The following is a 14,453-nucleotide window of genomic DNA, read 5'->3' as shown; positions in this document are numbered from 1 at the left end:
TTTCCTAGAGATACTCATGCAACTAGGATTTTATATTAGTAAACACAAATTCAGCAGAAAATAAGATATGCCTAATTATTTAGGTGGAACCCAGTGACATTTGTAATGGTCACTAATTCCTGCAGAGTTCATTCCAGAGTCTTGGGTCAGCTCCTGGAAGATCGTGTCATACTGAAATGTGAATTTGCATTGAGAGAAGAAATTCACACTAGAATGTGAATTTGCGTTGAGGGAATTTTACGTCAGAGTAGCAAATCTACTTATCACATCCTTCTTTATAGATCTTTAGGTGATCTTCCATGTATCTTGGGTACAACTATGGTAAAAGAGTGCCTTGCAATAATAACATCTTGATTCAAAATTGTGAAGGAAACAAAGGTGTTTCCTTTGCTCCATGCTTATGGAGGCATAATTACGGTAATGTGTGTTGCTTGTAGAAATATGGTACAGGGTTTTGTATTGTTCCTCAAATTTGTCAAGTCTTCGTACATGGACACATCATTTTGCTGTAGTCCAGTTTTGATTGTAGGAGATGATAAAGCTTCAGATAACGTGAGGGTGAGTTATTTCAGTCAGGATGTGTCAAAATTGAGCCAGTTGGGCACTTTTGGTATCAATGCAAGTGTTAGGCTCTTAAATAGGAGCTGTCTTAAGTTATGGACTAGCAGTGATAATGTCTGGGTAGATACCTTCAAATAAGAGTACTGCAGGAACTCTGGCCTTGCCTTTGCCTAGTTTGTGCTCAGCTTCCAGTAGTGTTCCTGTTCTAGGTTATGTCCAAGTGCTGGGACATGTCAACAATAGGATAGCTGTCCGATGTGTGGTAATAAAGCAATATAGGTCTGGAGTGGACCTTAAGGATTGCTTTATTCCTTGCTTTTGTATACAATGCTATCTGTATAATTCTCTTCTTAAAATCAAGATTTGAATGGTTGAAGGGGTTTTGGTTCTTCCTACTGATAATGGAGGCTGTTACAGAAGCTTTCTATTCTTCTAGTATTTCTCTTGTTTTACGTAGAGTACAGTGCAACCTTTTGTATTGTTAGGTCAAGTGCTCTTCATTTTCTGCCAATGTGATAGACTCTCCAGCACTGTGACCATGCCAAGCTCACTTCTCAGTATCTCCTTGGAGTTTGTCATTCATCTCTCTTGAACTTGGGTGATCAGAACTGCCAACAGGAACTTTGGATCAGATCCTTGCTGATGTATGGTTCAGTGGCAGTCTTCCAGCTTTTGAGTAATTCTTAGTAGTCCATGGCTCTGACTATTTTCCCAATTCCTTTGTTTCTTCTATGGTATTAATCTTTTCAATTTTCCTGTAAAAATAGCTTGGTACTCTTTTGTATGGACAATGTCTCCTTTTATGTTGCATTTCTTTGCTATGCATTTTCTGTCTGCAAAGGATTCCAATGGAAAATGAAAGCTAGTTTTTTAAAAGAAAGTTTAAAAATAAAAATCTAATCACTAGCTTATCCAAATGCCTGAATTCTTGAGGCTAGCTGACTTTACCAGCTAGTTCTCCTACTTTTTGTCATTTGGACATAACTTTGAAATTGAGAGTCTTGATTGTAGGTGCAATTTTTGCTTATCTTTTTTACTAGAAATCTGTCACTAATGCAGTTGTTTCTTTTCTGTGACCACCTTGTCCATGACAGTGTGGTTTGGGGGAAGAAAGATCTGATCCAAATCTAAAGTAGGTCACATCTTCCTTCAGCTGCCTAGTGCATTAATAGCCAAATTTTGCATCATTCCTAATGTGTGTTCTCCAATCCGTATGATCTGTTCTTTGGTACATATGGTTTGGTTCAATTCCCCTGATTAAACTGACAAATTCAAAGGCTGTTGTTTTTAGCTTGTTTGTCTCTGAGAAGATGACTAAAAGGCATTTGGTAGTTCATTCACATAGGAGCCTAAGAAAGGCAGGTACCATTATTTGCCATTAAATTAAGCTATTCCATCACACTTGCTGTGTATTACTAGCACAGGTAATAAAGCATTCTTGCACTTTTTTTTTTCTTTTTCCTTCTGTCTGTCTGTCTTTCCTGTGAGATCTGTTAATGACAGAATAGTGACCTCAGGGGACCAGAGAAGAGCACTCTTGAGCTAAAGTAACGTGTGCGCCCTCTTTTCTTTATTTGTGCCAAATATACATATGCAGAGAATGTGGCCTTATATGATAAATGGAAGATGTCATAATCTAAAGTTATGGCTTTTAGTGGCAAGTCTAATGAAAGTATCTTTAAAATAGAATTTGTAGCTTAATGGTTTCTGTTATCTGTAGAAATAGCTGTAGTCATAGAATCATTAAGGTTGGAAAAGACCTCCAAGCTCATTTGGTCCAACCTTCCCCCAACCACCAATATCACCCACTAAACCATGTCCTTAAGTACCTCGTCCAACCTTTCTTTAAGCACCCCCAGGGACGATGACTCCACCACCATCCTGCTCCCTCATCATAAAAGCTAACACTAACATGAAGATTTGCATATGTACTGGAATTGTGGCTTTAAACTAAGATGTGTAAATTCTAACACAAAAATCAAACTGTGACTTCTAAGGAGTATGAAAATACATAGCCTTTGGTCAGTGAAAATGTTTGCAAACTTTTTCATCCTTGCTTAACAAAGAGTTCCAGTAATTATTCATGCGTCTTTCTAAGGAGTTCAGGTGTGTTTTTCTGGACTGAGGGAAGAACAGCATTTGTAGACTTATTTCATGATTAATACTGAACTCTTTCTTTGCTGTTTGGCAGACTGCCTTATAAGAGAGATAAGTACTACAAGTAACAGGAGGTGATCAGTGGTGAAAAGATCACTGTGCCCCTCTTCTGTGTTCCAGGGGTATGCTGCAGAGATGGACAACCCCTTAATGGCTCACCTCATTTCACCAGAACTCCAAAACAAGAAGGATATTTTGTTTGGGAATATGGAAGAAATTTATCACTTTCACAACAGGTGAAGATTTGCATTCATGTATAAAAATAGCATTTGAATAGGGTTCTTGTACTTTAATCAGACCTAAATTGCTAAAAGATGCTTACTGAGTCCAACCTGGCTGTCTATCAAGTCAAAATTCATATTACATTTGAGGAGAAAAGCAAAGTTCTTACAAATGATGAGCAAAGCTGTGTGAAACTGTATTTAAATGTTCTCAGAACCCAGGTAAAATTTTGCAGACTGGAACAGACTGCCCAGGGAGGTTGTGGAGTCTCCTTCTCTGGAGATATTCAAGGCCCGTCTGGACGCCTACCTGGGCAGCCTGCTCTAAGGAACCTGCTTTGGCAGGGGGATTGGACCTGATGATCTCTCGAGGTCCCTTCCAACCCCTACAATTCTGTGATTCTGTGATCTTGAGGAAAGGTATTGTGATCTGGTTACAAGCTAATGAAAGCAAAGTTTGAGGATTTTTTTATTTTTTTATTGATGAAATTTATGGTAGAAAGTAAATTATTATCCTAAAGCACAAATTCTTAATACTTTTGTATCTGTTCGAGGCTGTTTAATGTTATACTCAGGTGACCTTGCTGCTAGAAAGGTATTTTTCTTCACGTGGTAATATTTTAACGGTTAGGAAAGAAGTATTTTCAAGAGAAATATAAATCGTTGTTTCTTATTCAGGAAAAACTAAACTTGAGGTTTTGCCACTTTTTTTTTAATTATTATTTGCTCTGTGTTGTTTGGTAGCATTTGGAAGGAAAAAAACAAAGACTTGTAAACTGTACAAGTCCTGCTGCTTAATACACAAGGCAGGGAAACAAACTTTTTTCCTGAAAAAAAAATCTTGTATTTCCTTTCTATTGCAGCAACAGTAAGCTAAAAGAAATTGGTCAGAATGTTTGTTCGTTTCATTTTGCTATCCCTTTTTAAATACCTGATCTAGAACAGCTTTGTTAATTTCATAGTACAGAATTACAACTCTGTTTCCTAAGTTTACAAAACAAATTGCAAGAACATAATCATTTACTACAACTTTTTTTTTTAACATGTGCTCTAATAAAATCTTCTTCCTTGTAGAATATTCTTGAGAGAACTAGAAAATTATGTAGAATACCCAGAACTGGTAGGACGTTGCTTTCTGGATCAGGTATGTGTCATCTCTTGCTGGCATTTTATTCATAAGCTATTCTAAGGCTGTTACAAATGAAAGTAATTTTCATGTGGCAATTGCCACCAGATCCCCTTTGTTTGTCTTGAACAGGTTTGAGAGTTGGGGATATTTTCCACTGTGTGGATTAATTAATTTTGATAGAAAGAGCTACTAGAGCGTTAAAAGAAAATTGCTTTATTAAAGTTGCATTTAGGAAAACATGAAGAGGAGTCATGTACTGGATCATTTCACATCACTGTAACTGATTGTTTTACTTGATTAGCTTTCCTTACTGGAATTTTGTTTGTTTCTGTTTTCTTAAAAGAATACAACTCAGCAGAATATGTTCTTTTTTCTTTTTTTTTTTACTTTTTACTCTGAAAATGGAAAGCTATAACAGAATTAAACTTTTTAATCTGGGATTTATTAAACAATGAGTCTCACCTGTAGAATACCAAAGGCTAGATAGGAATCTGTTTATGGAAATAAATCTTAATCTGTTACTGCTAGCTGTTGAGGCTTTAAAACTGGAAGCAGTCATCCCTCTCCCTACCATTTACTGGAAGCATCCATGAGGATGGTGTTTCCTAAAATGGAAGGGCTGAGGTGCTTACTGACTTCCTACCTAGCCTTTCAATTAAATCTAAAGTTACGACCTTTTCAATGCAGTCTTACTTCCTTTTGCTTTCAACAAATGTTGAAGTGATGCTGTTCAGTTACTAACTCATCTGAATGTGTGAAAATAGATATGGGATGGTGAGATTCCTGCATCATTAGAACTGTGAGGCCATGTCTAGTTTTGTAATAAGGTGATTGTGAAGCCCTGCAGATGACTACAGAGTATATAAAACCATTCATGAGTTATTTGGGATTTTTTATAAATATTTTTTTTTATACAACAGTGAAATGAACTACAGAAAAGCTCAGCATCTAGACAGTATCTAATTTGAGGTCAACTGAGGGGCTGTACAATTCTTGGGTTGGCCATCTCTGTAAGAGAAAGTGGAAAAATTCATGAATAAATAAATTTCAGAAAGTGAAATTTCATGCATAACCAAATAAAAATAATAGATTACCCATGCATGCAAGTCTCTTGGAGCAACAAGAGCACCATGAGACCTGTGTAAGCAACCATGAATAAAAAATAGCAAACTCTTGAAGACAATGTTGAAGTGATAAGGGGGCAATAAATGACTTGATAAAATAATAATAGATGTAGTAATAGTAAATAGATGTAAAAATAGTGAATAATAGTAGTAAATAGATGATAAAAACTTGGTAAAATAGTAAATAAATGACTTAAGAAAATTTCAGTTGGAAAGCACAAAATACAAATTTGTAAAGAAGGGCAAATATTTTTTTAATAAGTTACACAGGGGGATTCACGTTCTGGCATTAAATGAATTAAATTAAAAGATCCCAAATTTTTCGTATGTTAATGTAAATATATTTCTAAATATAACATGTTTCTTCATAAGGTACCTAATATTAAACTGAAAAAAAAATTAACAGGAGCATTTTACTCATATATTCCATATACAAAATGTGTAGCTGTTACAAAATTAGTGAGTTTGAATAATTGTTTTTGCTAGGGATGCCTTAAGGAATTGCTTTTTTTTTTTTTTTCCTTAGCCTTATTGACTGTGGAAAAACTTCTTACGAAGTTCATCTATTAAAATCATAAGAATTTAGTAATATTTTGCTCTTCTCCCCAATTTCAGATGGAAGACTTCCAGATTTATGAAAAATACTGTCAAAATAAACCTCGATCTGAAAGTTTGTGGAGGCAGTTTTCAGATTCTGTATTCTTCCAGGTATGCTTGCTTGAGTCTCTGAAATATTTCTGAATTTGTTTTATGTTTACATTCATAAATTATCTCAAGAACAAATGACAAAAAATATTGATTTGGGTACCAATGAAATCTGACACTGATTACAGGAATGTCAAAGGAAACTTGATCACAAGCTCAGTTTGGACTCATACTTGCTGAAACCTGTTCAAAGAATAACCAAATACCAGTTACTGCTAAAGGTATGTGTTATGAAACTATGTAATTTTGTGTTAATAAACTGTTTTTTTTGCCTTTTTTTAAATCCTGCTTCTCTCATCCTGCTGGAGAGAAATCTAAAAGTTAGTTGAGGTGTATAAATTAAAACAGAAGGAAATTCCAGTCTATCAACTTTCAGCTCAGTTCTTTTCTCTTTCAGCCAAAAAGCTACTAGTAGGCAGGCAAACATTAAACATTACCACAGAGGCACCATGTGTAACTTCTTTTGCCCTTAAATTTCTGCTGAAGAGAAGAATGAAGACATTGATGAGGAGAAACAAAAAGACCAAGAAAGTTTTGCAACAAAGAGAAGAGAGTGTCAGAAATACGTGCCACTTGTCAGTTATAGTGGCCTCATGCATGTCACAGGAATTAGCCTTGCTGGACTTGAGAAAGTGTCCAGAAAGCTCCAGTTAATCACAGTCTTCAAAGGAACTCACATTCTACAAAATGTACTCAACTGAGCACACTCTATGGTATTTTTAGAGAAAATTCCACTGTGATTCATGTAGACATACTGAGACAGCAAAATGAGAGGAATATACCATTATAAATTTTAAAATGAATGTCTAAGTCTTTGCCATGCTTGAAATTGGCTTGTTTTAGGAAATATTTACAACATAGACACGAGTTTCAACAATTGCATTTAACAATAGTTTACTATTGACTTAAAACTGAGTTAAAGTTAACAACTTTTAAAGAATTAATTACTTTAAACTTATCTGAAGAGAAGAGCATTTGAAAGGTTTTCTATTTAAAGTGTCTTTACTTTCTACACTCTTAGTAAATGCTTATTCTCATGTTACAAAGCCTGTGGGATTCCACATGAATTTGCCACTGTGTTCATCTGGAATCAAATTGGAAGATGCAGCTTCACCAATAAGCTCTTTGGAGAAGGATTACATTTTTAAATGCGTAGACAGTACTCGAAGTTTAGGTTTGTGACTAGCATTCCAAGCCATCCCAGGTCTTTACAATAACTCAAATAATAAATGGAATTTGCCTATATTTTTATATTTGCTAGTTTTAAAAGTAACAAATGTTTCGGGTTTGTTTATTTTCTTTAAAAAGGGGATGTGACATTGGTTTTTTTTGTTTTGTTTTAAGCACTTGTGGTGAAAAATACTTGCCAACTTAGTCTTGTAAAATTCTTAGGTACTGCTTATAAAAAAAAAAGTTTGGATTAATGTGTGGCTAATTAGCAGCAGAGATAAGTAAAGAAGACCTTGGGGTCTTCTGAGTTAGTCAGTATTTAATCCACTAGATTATATGGTGTTGACTTCACTAGGTAACTTTAAAAATGTAGGCCAAATTTTGTGTTAAAATTCAAATATTCCTAGTTATTGCTGTTTCCAAAACTAAGTATGTTGTCATTCCTTGCCCACTCAGGAAATGCTGAAATACAGTAAGAATTGTGAAGGTGCTGAAGATCTCCAGGAGGCATTAACTTCTATACTGGGTATTCTCAAAGCAGTTAATGATTCTATGCACCAGATAGCCATTACAGGCTATGATGTGAGTAACAATATTTTTATTTTTTTTCAAATACATATGTACAGTGTACTCTCTGTTACATACTAAGAATGAGAAGAACGTTGTACAAAAGATGCCTTTAAACTGCATTATGTAATTACATGATAATGGGAAGTGAATCTTTATACTCTTCTGAAGTTTTCGTGCTGTGAATAATATTTTGCTCTGTCTACCCAAGTTTTCTTCCTTTGATCTACTTGACACCAAGTTAGAAACAGAAAAATCGTAGTGAACAGTGTGTTCTAGGCTACTGCCACATGGGAGTTACTACTAGTTTTTTATATCCATACGTAAAACTACACCTAAAATTTCTGGAAGAATGGAGCGGTGCAAGGAACTTTGGAGCGCACACTTGAAAAAACAAATGTGTATTGTGCTTCCCCCTTTTTCTGTGTGTAGATCTCCATATCTTTGCTACTGGTACTCTTGACTGTAAGATCCTGCCTGAACAGTGTAGGAGAGAGAGAATATTAAACACTGACTATATTTTCATTACCTTTCCAAGCTCAACATAAACACTGATGTGAGAGATTACTTGGAATGACAGAACTTGTAAAAACATGTTCAGAGTATGTGTTTTAGTCAGATGTTACCTCTTTGTAGTTATAAATATCACTTTTTGTTCTAGGGAAACCTGAATGAGCTGGGCAAGCTTTTAATGCAGGGATCCTTCAATGTCTGGACTGATCATAAAAAGGGTCACTCAAAGGTGAAAGATTTGGCACGCTTCAAGCCAATGCAGCGACACCTGTTCCTCCATGAGAAAGCAGTGCTCTTCTGTAAAAAGCGAGAAGAAAATGGAGAGGGATATGAGAAGGCACCTTCTTATAGCTACAAACACTCCTTAAATGTAAGGCACTGAGCAGTCCAATAAGGTAGTGGTACTGAGGGCCTAGGTTGCAGTAATAAAAGTTTTGTGTTGTGCTTTTTTTTTCTGTCTGTGAAGATGCATTATAGTTTTGCAGTGTAAACTTCGCCCTTTCAGGCAAACGTAATGGATATTACAAGTCTGTGTCACTTTGTGTTTGCTGGTGGAGGTGGGGGAATTCTCCTTTGACAAAATCTAAACCATACTAATGTAGCTGAATGGCAATTACATTAATCACACAGAAAATATAATAATGGGTAGTATAAAATAGATGCAGGATTTGTCAGTATGCATTTCAAGAGAAAGCTTGTGAATCAGTCTGAATTTAATGAACATAAGCCTTTCTTCCCTCTGAGGTAGCCAAGCTGACACGAAGCACTGAATGTCCAACATGCAGATGGTGTTATTATTTTCCTTGAGGGAGAAACCAAATATGGTTTTGCTTTTCAGAAATAGATTACCAAAGAATACTATTAGCCTTCTGCTTCCACTGGTATCTTAGTTGCAATTCGGTAGGTCAGCTTCTGTTCTCTTTGCTTCTAGATGGCAGCAGTTGGAATAACAGAAAATGTCAAAGGCGATGCAAAAAAATTTGAAATCTGGTATAATGCAAGGGAAGAAGTTTACATCATACAGGTAATAATAACATGCCGCTACCTTTAAAAAATTTTTTTAAAAAGTGTGGGGGGTCTAACCCAACAGGATCTGTTTTGTTTTTCTTTCCTTTATTATATCACTAATAGAAAGTGATGAGAGAATGTAAAAACAAAACAAAAAAAGCCTACACTGAATAGGTTAAATCATAAGGCAATTTCATAAATGATACTTTTCAAATACAGTGTCTTATTAAAAATAATAATTAAATCCATGTTTCCCAATATTCATGGGGGATATTGCATACACTATTGCTATTGGTTTCACTGGAGTTAGTGGATTTGGGGGAGAATCATAGATCGCAGAATGGTTTGGGTTGGAAGGGACCTTAAAGATCACCTAATTCCACCCCCCTGCCATGGGCAGGGACACCTCCCACCAGACCAGGCTGCCCAAAGCCCCATCCAGCCTGGCCTTGAACACCTCCAGGATGGGGCATCCATGACTTCTCTGGGCAGCCTGTGCCAGGGCCTCACCACCCTCTTGGTGAACAATTTCTTCCTAATATGTAATCTAAATCTCCCCTCTTTTAGTTTAAAACCGTTACTCCTTGTCCTGTCGCTACACTCCCTGACAAAGAGTCCCTCCCCAGCTTTCTTGTAGGCCCCTTTTAGGTACTAGAAGGCAGCTATAAGGTCTCCCTGGAGCCTTCTCTTCTCCAGGCTGAGCAACCCCAACTGCCTTAGACTGTCCACACAGGAGAAGTGCTCAAGCCCTTTGATCATCCCCGTGGCCTTCTGTGGAATTGTTCTAATACACCCGTGTCCTTCTTGTGCTGGGGACCCCAAAGCTGAACGCAGCACTCCAGGTGGGGTCTCATGAGAGCAGAGTAGAGGGGGAGAATCACCTCCCTCAGCCTGCTGGCCATGCTTCTTTGGATGCAGCCCAATGTGGTTAGTTTTCAGGGCTGCAAGTGCATATTGCCAGCTTATGTCAGCACCCCCGGGTCCTTCTCCTCAGGGCTGCTCTCAATCCATTGCCGGCTAGGCCTGTATGTGTGCTTAAGATTGGCCCGTCCCAGATGCAGGACCTTACACTTGGCCTTGTTGAACTTCATGAGGTTTGCACAGGCCCACCTCTCAAGCCTGTCCAGGTCCCTCTGGATGGCATCCCTTCCCTCCAGCGTGCTGACCGCACCACACAGCTTGGTGTCTTTGGCAAATTTGCTGGAGGTGCGGTCAATCCCACTGTCCATGTTGCTGACAAAGATGTTGAACTCCAATCCCAGTACTGACACCTGATGAACACCACTTGTTACTGATCTCCACTTGGACATTGAGCCAATTCTTTGTGACGATCCAACCACTTCCTTACCCACCAAGTGGTCCATCCATTAAATCCATGTCTTTACAATTTAGAGATGAGGATATCATGGCGTGCAGTGTCAAATGCTTTGCACAAGTCCAGGTAGATGACGTCAGTTGCTCTTCCCCTATCCATCAATACCGTAACCCTGTTGTAGAAGGCCACCAGATTTGTCAGGCACAGTCTGCCCTTAGTGAAGCCATGTTGGTTGTCACCAATCACCTCCCTATTTTCCATGTGCAAGGGAGCCAGGGTAAGACTGTAGCATTTGCACAGTCTTCTCCCTCAGTGTGTTCAAATTCTTACAGTAGTTTCTGTTCACTGAGGGACTAGCTGTGTAGAGGGTCTAGCTGTCCCTCTTGAAGGGTTCCTCTAAGACCGTGCTTTGGCTTGAAGTTCTTTGTGTAAGAAGTATTCTCTGCTTGATGGCTGATTGTATTTATTTTTGGGTAGGCACCAACTCCTGAAGTAAAAGCTACTTGGGTAAATGAAATAAGAAAAGTGCTGACGAGTCAACTGCAGGCATGCAGAGGTAAAATATTTTGGATATATACACACATATATATTTTTCATCTCTTTTCTCTTTGAACTTCAAAACCTACTCTGTTCACTGTGTAGGACTGTAAAAGTGAAAAGCTTAGAACACAAATCAGTTTAATGGTTCTTTTTCTTTTCTCCATTACAGAAGCTAGTCAGCACAGGACACTTGAACACACACAGAGTTTACCTCTACCAGCATCATCTTGTACAAGGTAAGTAAGTTTGTTGTCAAATCAGTCTACTTGTTTTGCAAATATACTAACACATTCACTTTATAGTTCTTTATTACTCCTGTCCCTTAATACTGACCCTTACATCTTAGAATTTTTTAGGTCTCTTTCTAATGTAAAGCTATAAAGCTTGGGGTTTATACATCTCCAGAACTCGTAGTTCTGGACAGCAACAGTGGCACAGGTTTTATAGATATGTAATTTTCTATTCCAGCCAAAATTCTGATGGTATTATAGTTCTCTTTGTTGAACAGCTAATTATAGACTTTACACCCCAGGTAAGAGAGTTATGTAGCTATGTGAAGCAGCCTTTTTCTTCGTTCTTTCTTTTCTCTCATCATCTTCATGCTGTTATTCTTTTCGTCCTTTGCAGGGGCATTCTTTTCTGTTTCTTTCTTTTTTTTTTTATTTTTTTCCTCTCCTTTCACTTTCTTACTAAGTGATGTGTTCATTCCCCCAGTGTCTCAAGTTTGGAGTCAAGCTTCTTAAATTTTTCTGTTTTGTCCTTCACTATACCAAACTACATAAGTGTGGTCTTTTGCTCTCTCCTACCATTCTGCCCTTATTTGACCTCTGCTACTCACTTTTTTTTCCCTTATGCCATTATGTGCATGTGTGTACGTATGGGTTTTACCCATAAGCCCATATACTCATATGTTCAGTCATTCCCATGCGGTGTATGCTCAAATATGTATCAGTAGTGCTCTGCCCTCATGCTTCATGCAAATACTTACCACTTACAGAACATTTCCCAGATACGTAGTATTCATGGAATCTCTCTCCCTTTCATTCCCAATCTGAGGTGTAATGGGAATCCAGCTGCAAGATTCAGCATATTGTCTTTGTTATTCCTTGTCTGTTTCCTGAATTAAGAGCTTCTAAAAGGCAGAGTTTTTTTTCCTTTTCTGTTTTTTTTCCCCCTCTCCTTAGCATATTCAGGAGGAAACTGTCATCACAGAATATGTCTATAGTTAAGAGTGAGTGGAAGTTGTACTGAGCAGCGGCCTTTTCCGTAGCTTCCATTGCCATAGTATGTGCTTGCAGTCAAAAGGGGAGCTTTTCTCCTGTATATATGCTCATGGTCTTTCTACGCAGAGTCACCAGTGTGCATAGCTTCAACTCTAGAAGCTATGAACTGAGAAGCAGCTAAGAAATGGTTCTCAGCCTTTATATCTGCATGTAAAAGGCAATCTGTGACACAAGGTCATCACCCTTGTTCAGATCCATTTGCTGGAGATGGACTGATTTGTCTTCATTTTCTTCCAATAAGCAGTCCTTCAAGGAACAACATCAGAAACACAAAAAAAATGGAGGAGAGAAAAGCTGACCTCACAAGTCTAGAAGGTTATGTCACCACAGTAGCACCAAAGTACCCCGAGAAAAGCAAAGGTGAGTTTACACGTATGTATTGTGATCTTTAGCTGTGAAGAGCATGCTCGCGCTGCAGGTGCACAGGCAGATCCACCAGCACAGTAGCCATGGTAATAGAGGCAAAAGCAACGTTATACCTGAAGGAGCAGGACTTTGCTGCGGTAGCCCTAAGGTAGCCCACCCACAAAGTGCTGCACAAGCAGCGTGAACATGCCAGTCCAATCTGCCCTTACCTGGGGGTTTTTTGTGTTCCTCTGTGTGCTGTGGACAGGCCCAAAGCCTCCCTAGTGAAGGAGAGACAAAAGGAGGTGGGAGGATCTATGGGTTATTTAGACTGTAGTAGATCTCTTAGAGTTGCCTGGCTCCTTAGTTGTCTTCTGGATAAATTCCTTGGCTTTACCTGTTCTGAAGAGTATTCTCTTGAACGCTGCTTTACATAACTGAGGTTATTTACTGAACTAGTGGTACTACAAACCCCTGTACAAGTAAGAACAACGTGCCCCTTGGGTTCTTTTGTTGTACTTGGACTTTCAGTTTTGCCTTTCTCATCCTGAAGTGCTAGTTCCCTGGCAGGGCTGTGAATGATTTTTTGCCTTGACCTTTTCTTGGCCTTCTCCCCTTTCTTTCTGTGTGTCTCTTTTCCTTTGTAGATGACACTAGCTCTACCTCTGAATGCTCTGTACTGTCAAAAAAGCGCTTTACGCTGCAGGGCTTTACTAACCTCAAAAGTCAGAAAGGTAATTAAAAATAATAATAATAAAAAAGAAAAAGCTAGATTGTTTTGTATTTAAGGTTGTAACTGGAACATCACTTTGTGTGTAGTGTAAGAGGTCCATGTATACTTTTTCAATGTATGTATTAGCTTGTTCAGGCTAGGTTTCTGCATCACAGACCATGACAGGGAGATTTTTTTGAGAGACACTGTCTCCACTGTGGGAGAGGGAGATGCAGCCTGGAAAAATGGAGAGCTGTTGGACATGTGAGGGAAGGAGTGCAGTTTCCAATGCTTCTGGTCTCACTACTGGAGCCTAAGAAGGAGTTTATAGTGCCCTCTTCCTGTAGAAAACCTAGAGGCAGTTACCTTCAGATCAAATGCCTGGTCTGCTTCTAGCTTCAGTGGATCTGCCCCAAATGTACCTGTACTTGGCAAGAAGGAATCAAGGTTTTGCTAGAGTATTTCTGTTAACTTCCCTTCTGAACAGAACTCCTAAAGCATGACTACAGCAGAATGTGTTTTGCTAGATACAAAATGCTACAAAAGTAAAGAAGAACTTCTTTATGCTTCCAGAAATGGTCTTTATTCTTTTTTTTTTCCTAAAACATAGGGCTCTGAGATATTTCTTGCTTCCTCCTGCCAAGTAATTGCACTGGTACATTCACTTCTTGCTTTGAACAGCTATCTTTGAACAGTCTGAATTGCACTAAGATGATGCCACTTGTTCAAGAGCATGCCTTTTTTTTTTTTTTCCAAGCATCTCTTTAGAATGCCTTTTCAAAACTTGATTACCTTTGAGTTCTTTCTGGAGAGGTTCTAGGGTTGTGTATCTGGTACCAATGAGGTGAGCACTAATATCCCATGCTTGCCTTGACAGAAACTCCATCTCCTACTGCTAAAAGCCAGACATTGCCAATGATCCTTCTTACAGGACCAGGTATTGCTGTAGAACTAGATTTATTTTAAAATGATTGTTTATTTGGTAATGTTTGTCTAAAATTGAAATTAATTCTATTCATTTGATGTCTAGTTCGTTTTGAAAAGTTTACGTATACTTTCATCTATAACCAGAAAATAAATTTGTCAAATCATCTTAAACTGTA

General features: G+C 38.0%; 1 protein-coding gene across 21 annotated transcripts in view; it reads left to right on the top strand.

The window, feature by feature from the left end:
• Positions 1-14,453, top strand: part of MCF2L (MCF.2 cell line derived transforming sequence like) — a 161,612-nt gene that overhangs the window by 140,121 nt on the left and 7,038 nt on the right. For 9 of the 21 annotated variants that reach the window (XM_048077869.2, XM_066990510.1, XM_048077866.2 and 6 more), the window contains 12 exons: positions 2,839-2,954; positions 4,014-4,083; positions 5,808-5,900; positions 6,026-6,118; positions 7,524-7,649; positions 8,296-8,517; positions 9,079-9,171; positions 10,948-11,026; positions 11,180-11,246; positions 12,535-12,653; positions 13,286-13,372; positions 14,228-14,287. In XM_048077869.2, the coding sequence (XP_047933826.2) occupies positions 2,839-2,954; positions 4,014-4,083; positions 5,808-5,900; positions 6,026-6,118; positions 7,524-7,649; positions 8,296-8,517; positions 9,079-9,171; positions 10,948-11,026; positions 11,180-11,246; positions 12,535-12,653; positions 13,286-13,372; positions 14,228-14,287 (1,225 nt within the window). The remainder of the gene's footprint in view (positions 1-2,838; positions 2,955-4,013; positions 4,084-5,807; positions 5,901-6,025; positions 6,119-7,523; positions 7,650-8,295; positions 8,518-9,078; positions 9,172-10,947; positions 11,027-11,179; positions 11,247-12,534; positions 12,654-13,285; positions 13,373-14,227; positions 14,288-14,453) is intronic. The other 12 variants (XM_066990513.1, XM_066990516.1, XM_013197470.3 and 9 more) reach the window with 7 other exon arrangements.

This window comes from Anser cygnoides, chromosome 1, assembly GCF_040182565.1.
Source record: "Anser cygnoides isolate HZ-2024a breed goose chromosome 1, Taihu_goose_T2T_genome, whole genome shotgun sequence".
Lineage (NCBI taxonomy): Eukaryota > Metazoa > Chordata > Aves > Anseriformes > Anatidae > Anser > Anser cygnoides.
This window is presented reverse-complemented; position numbering and strand designations above follow the sequence as displayed.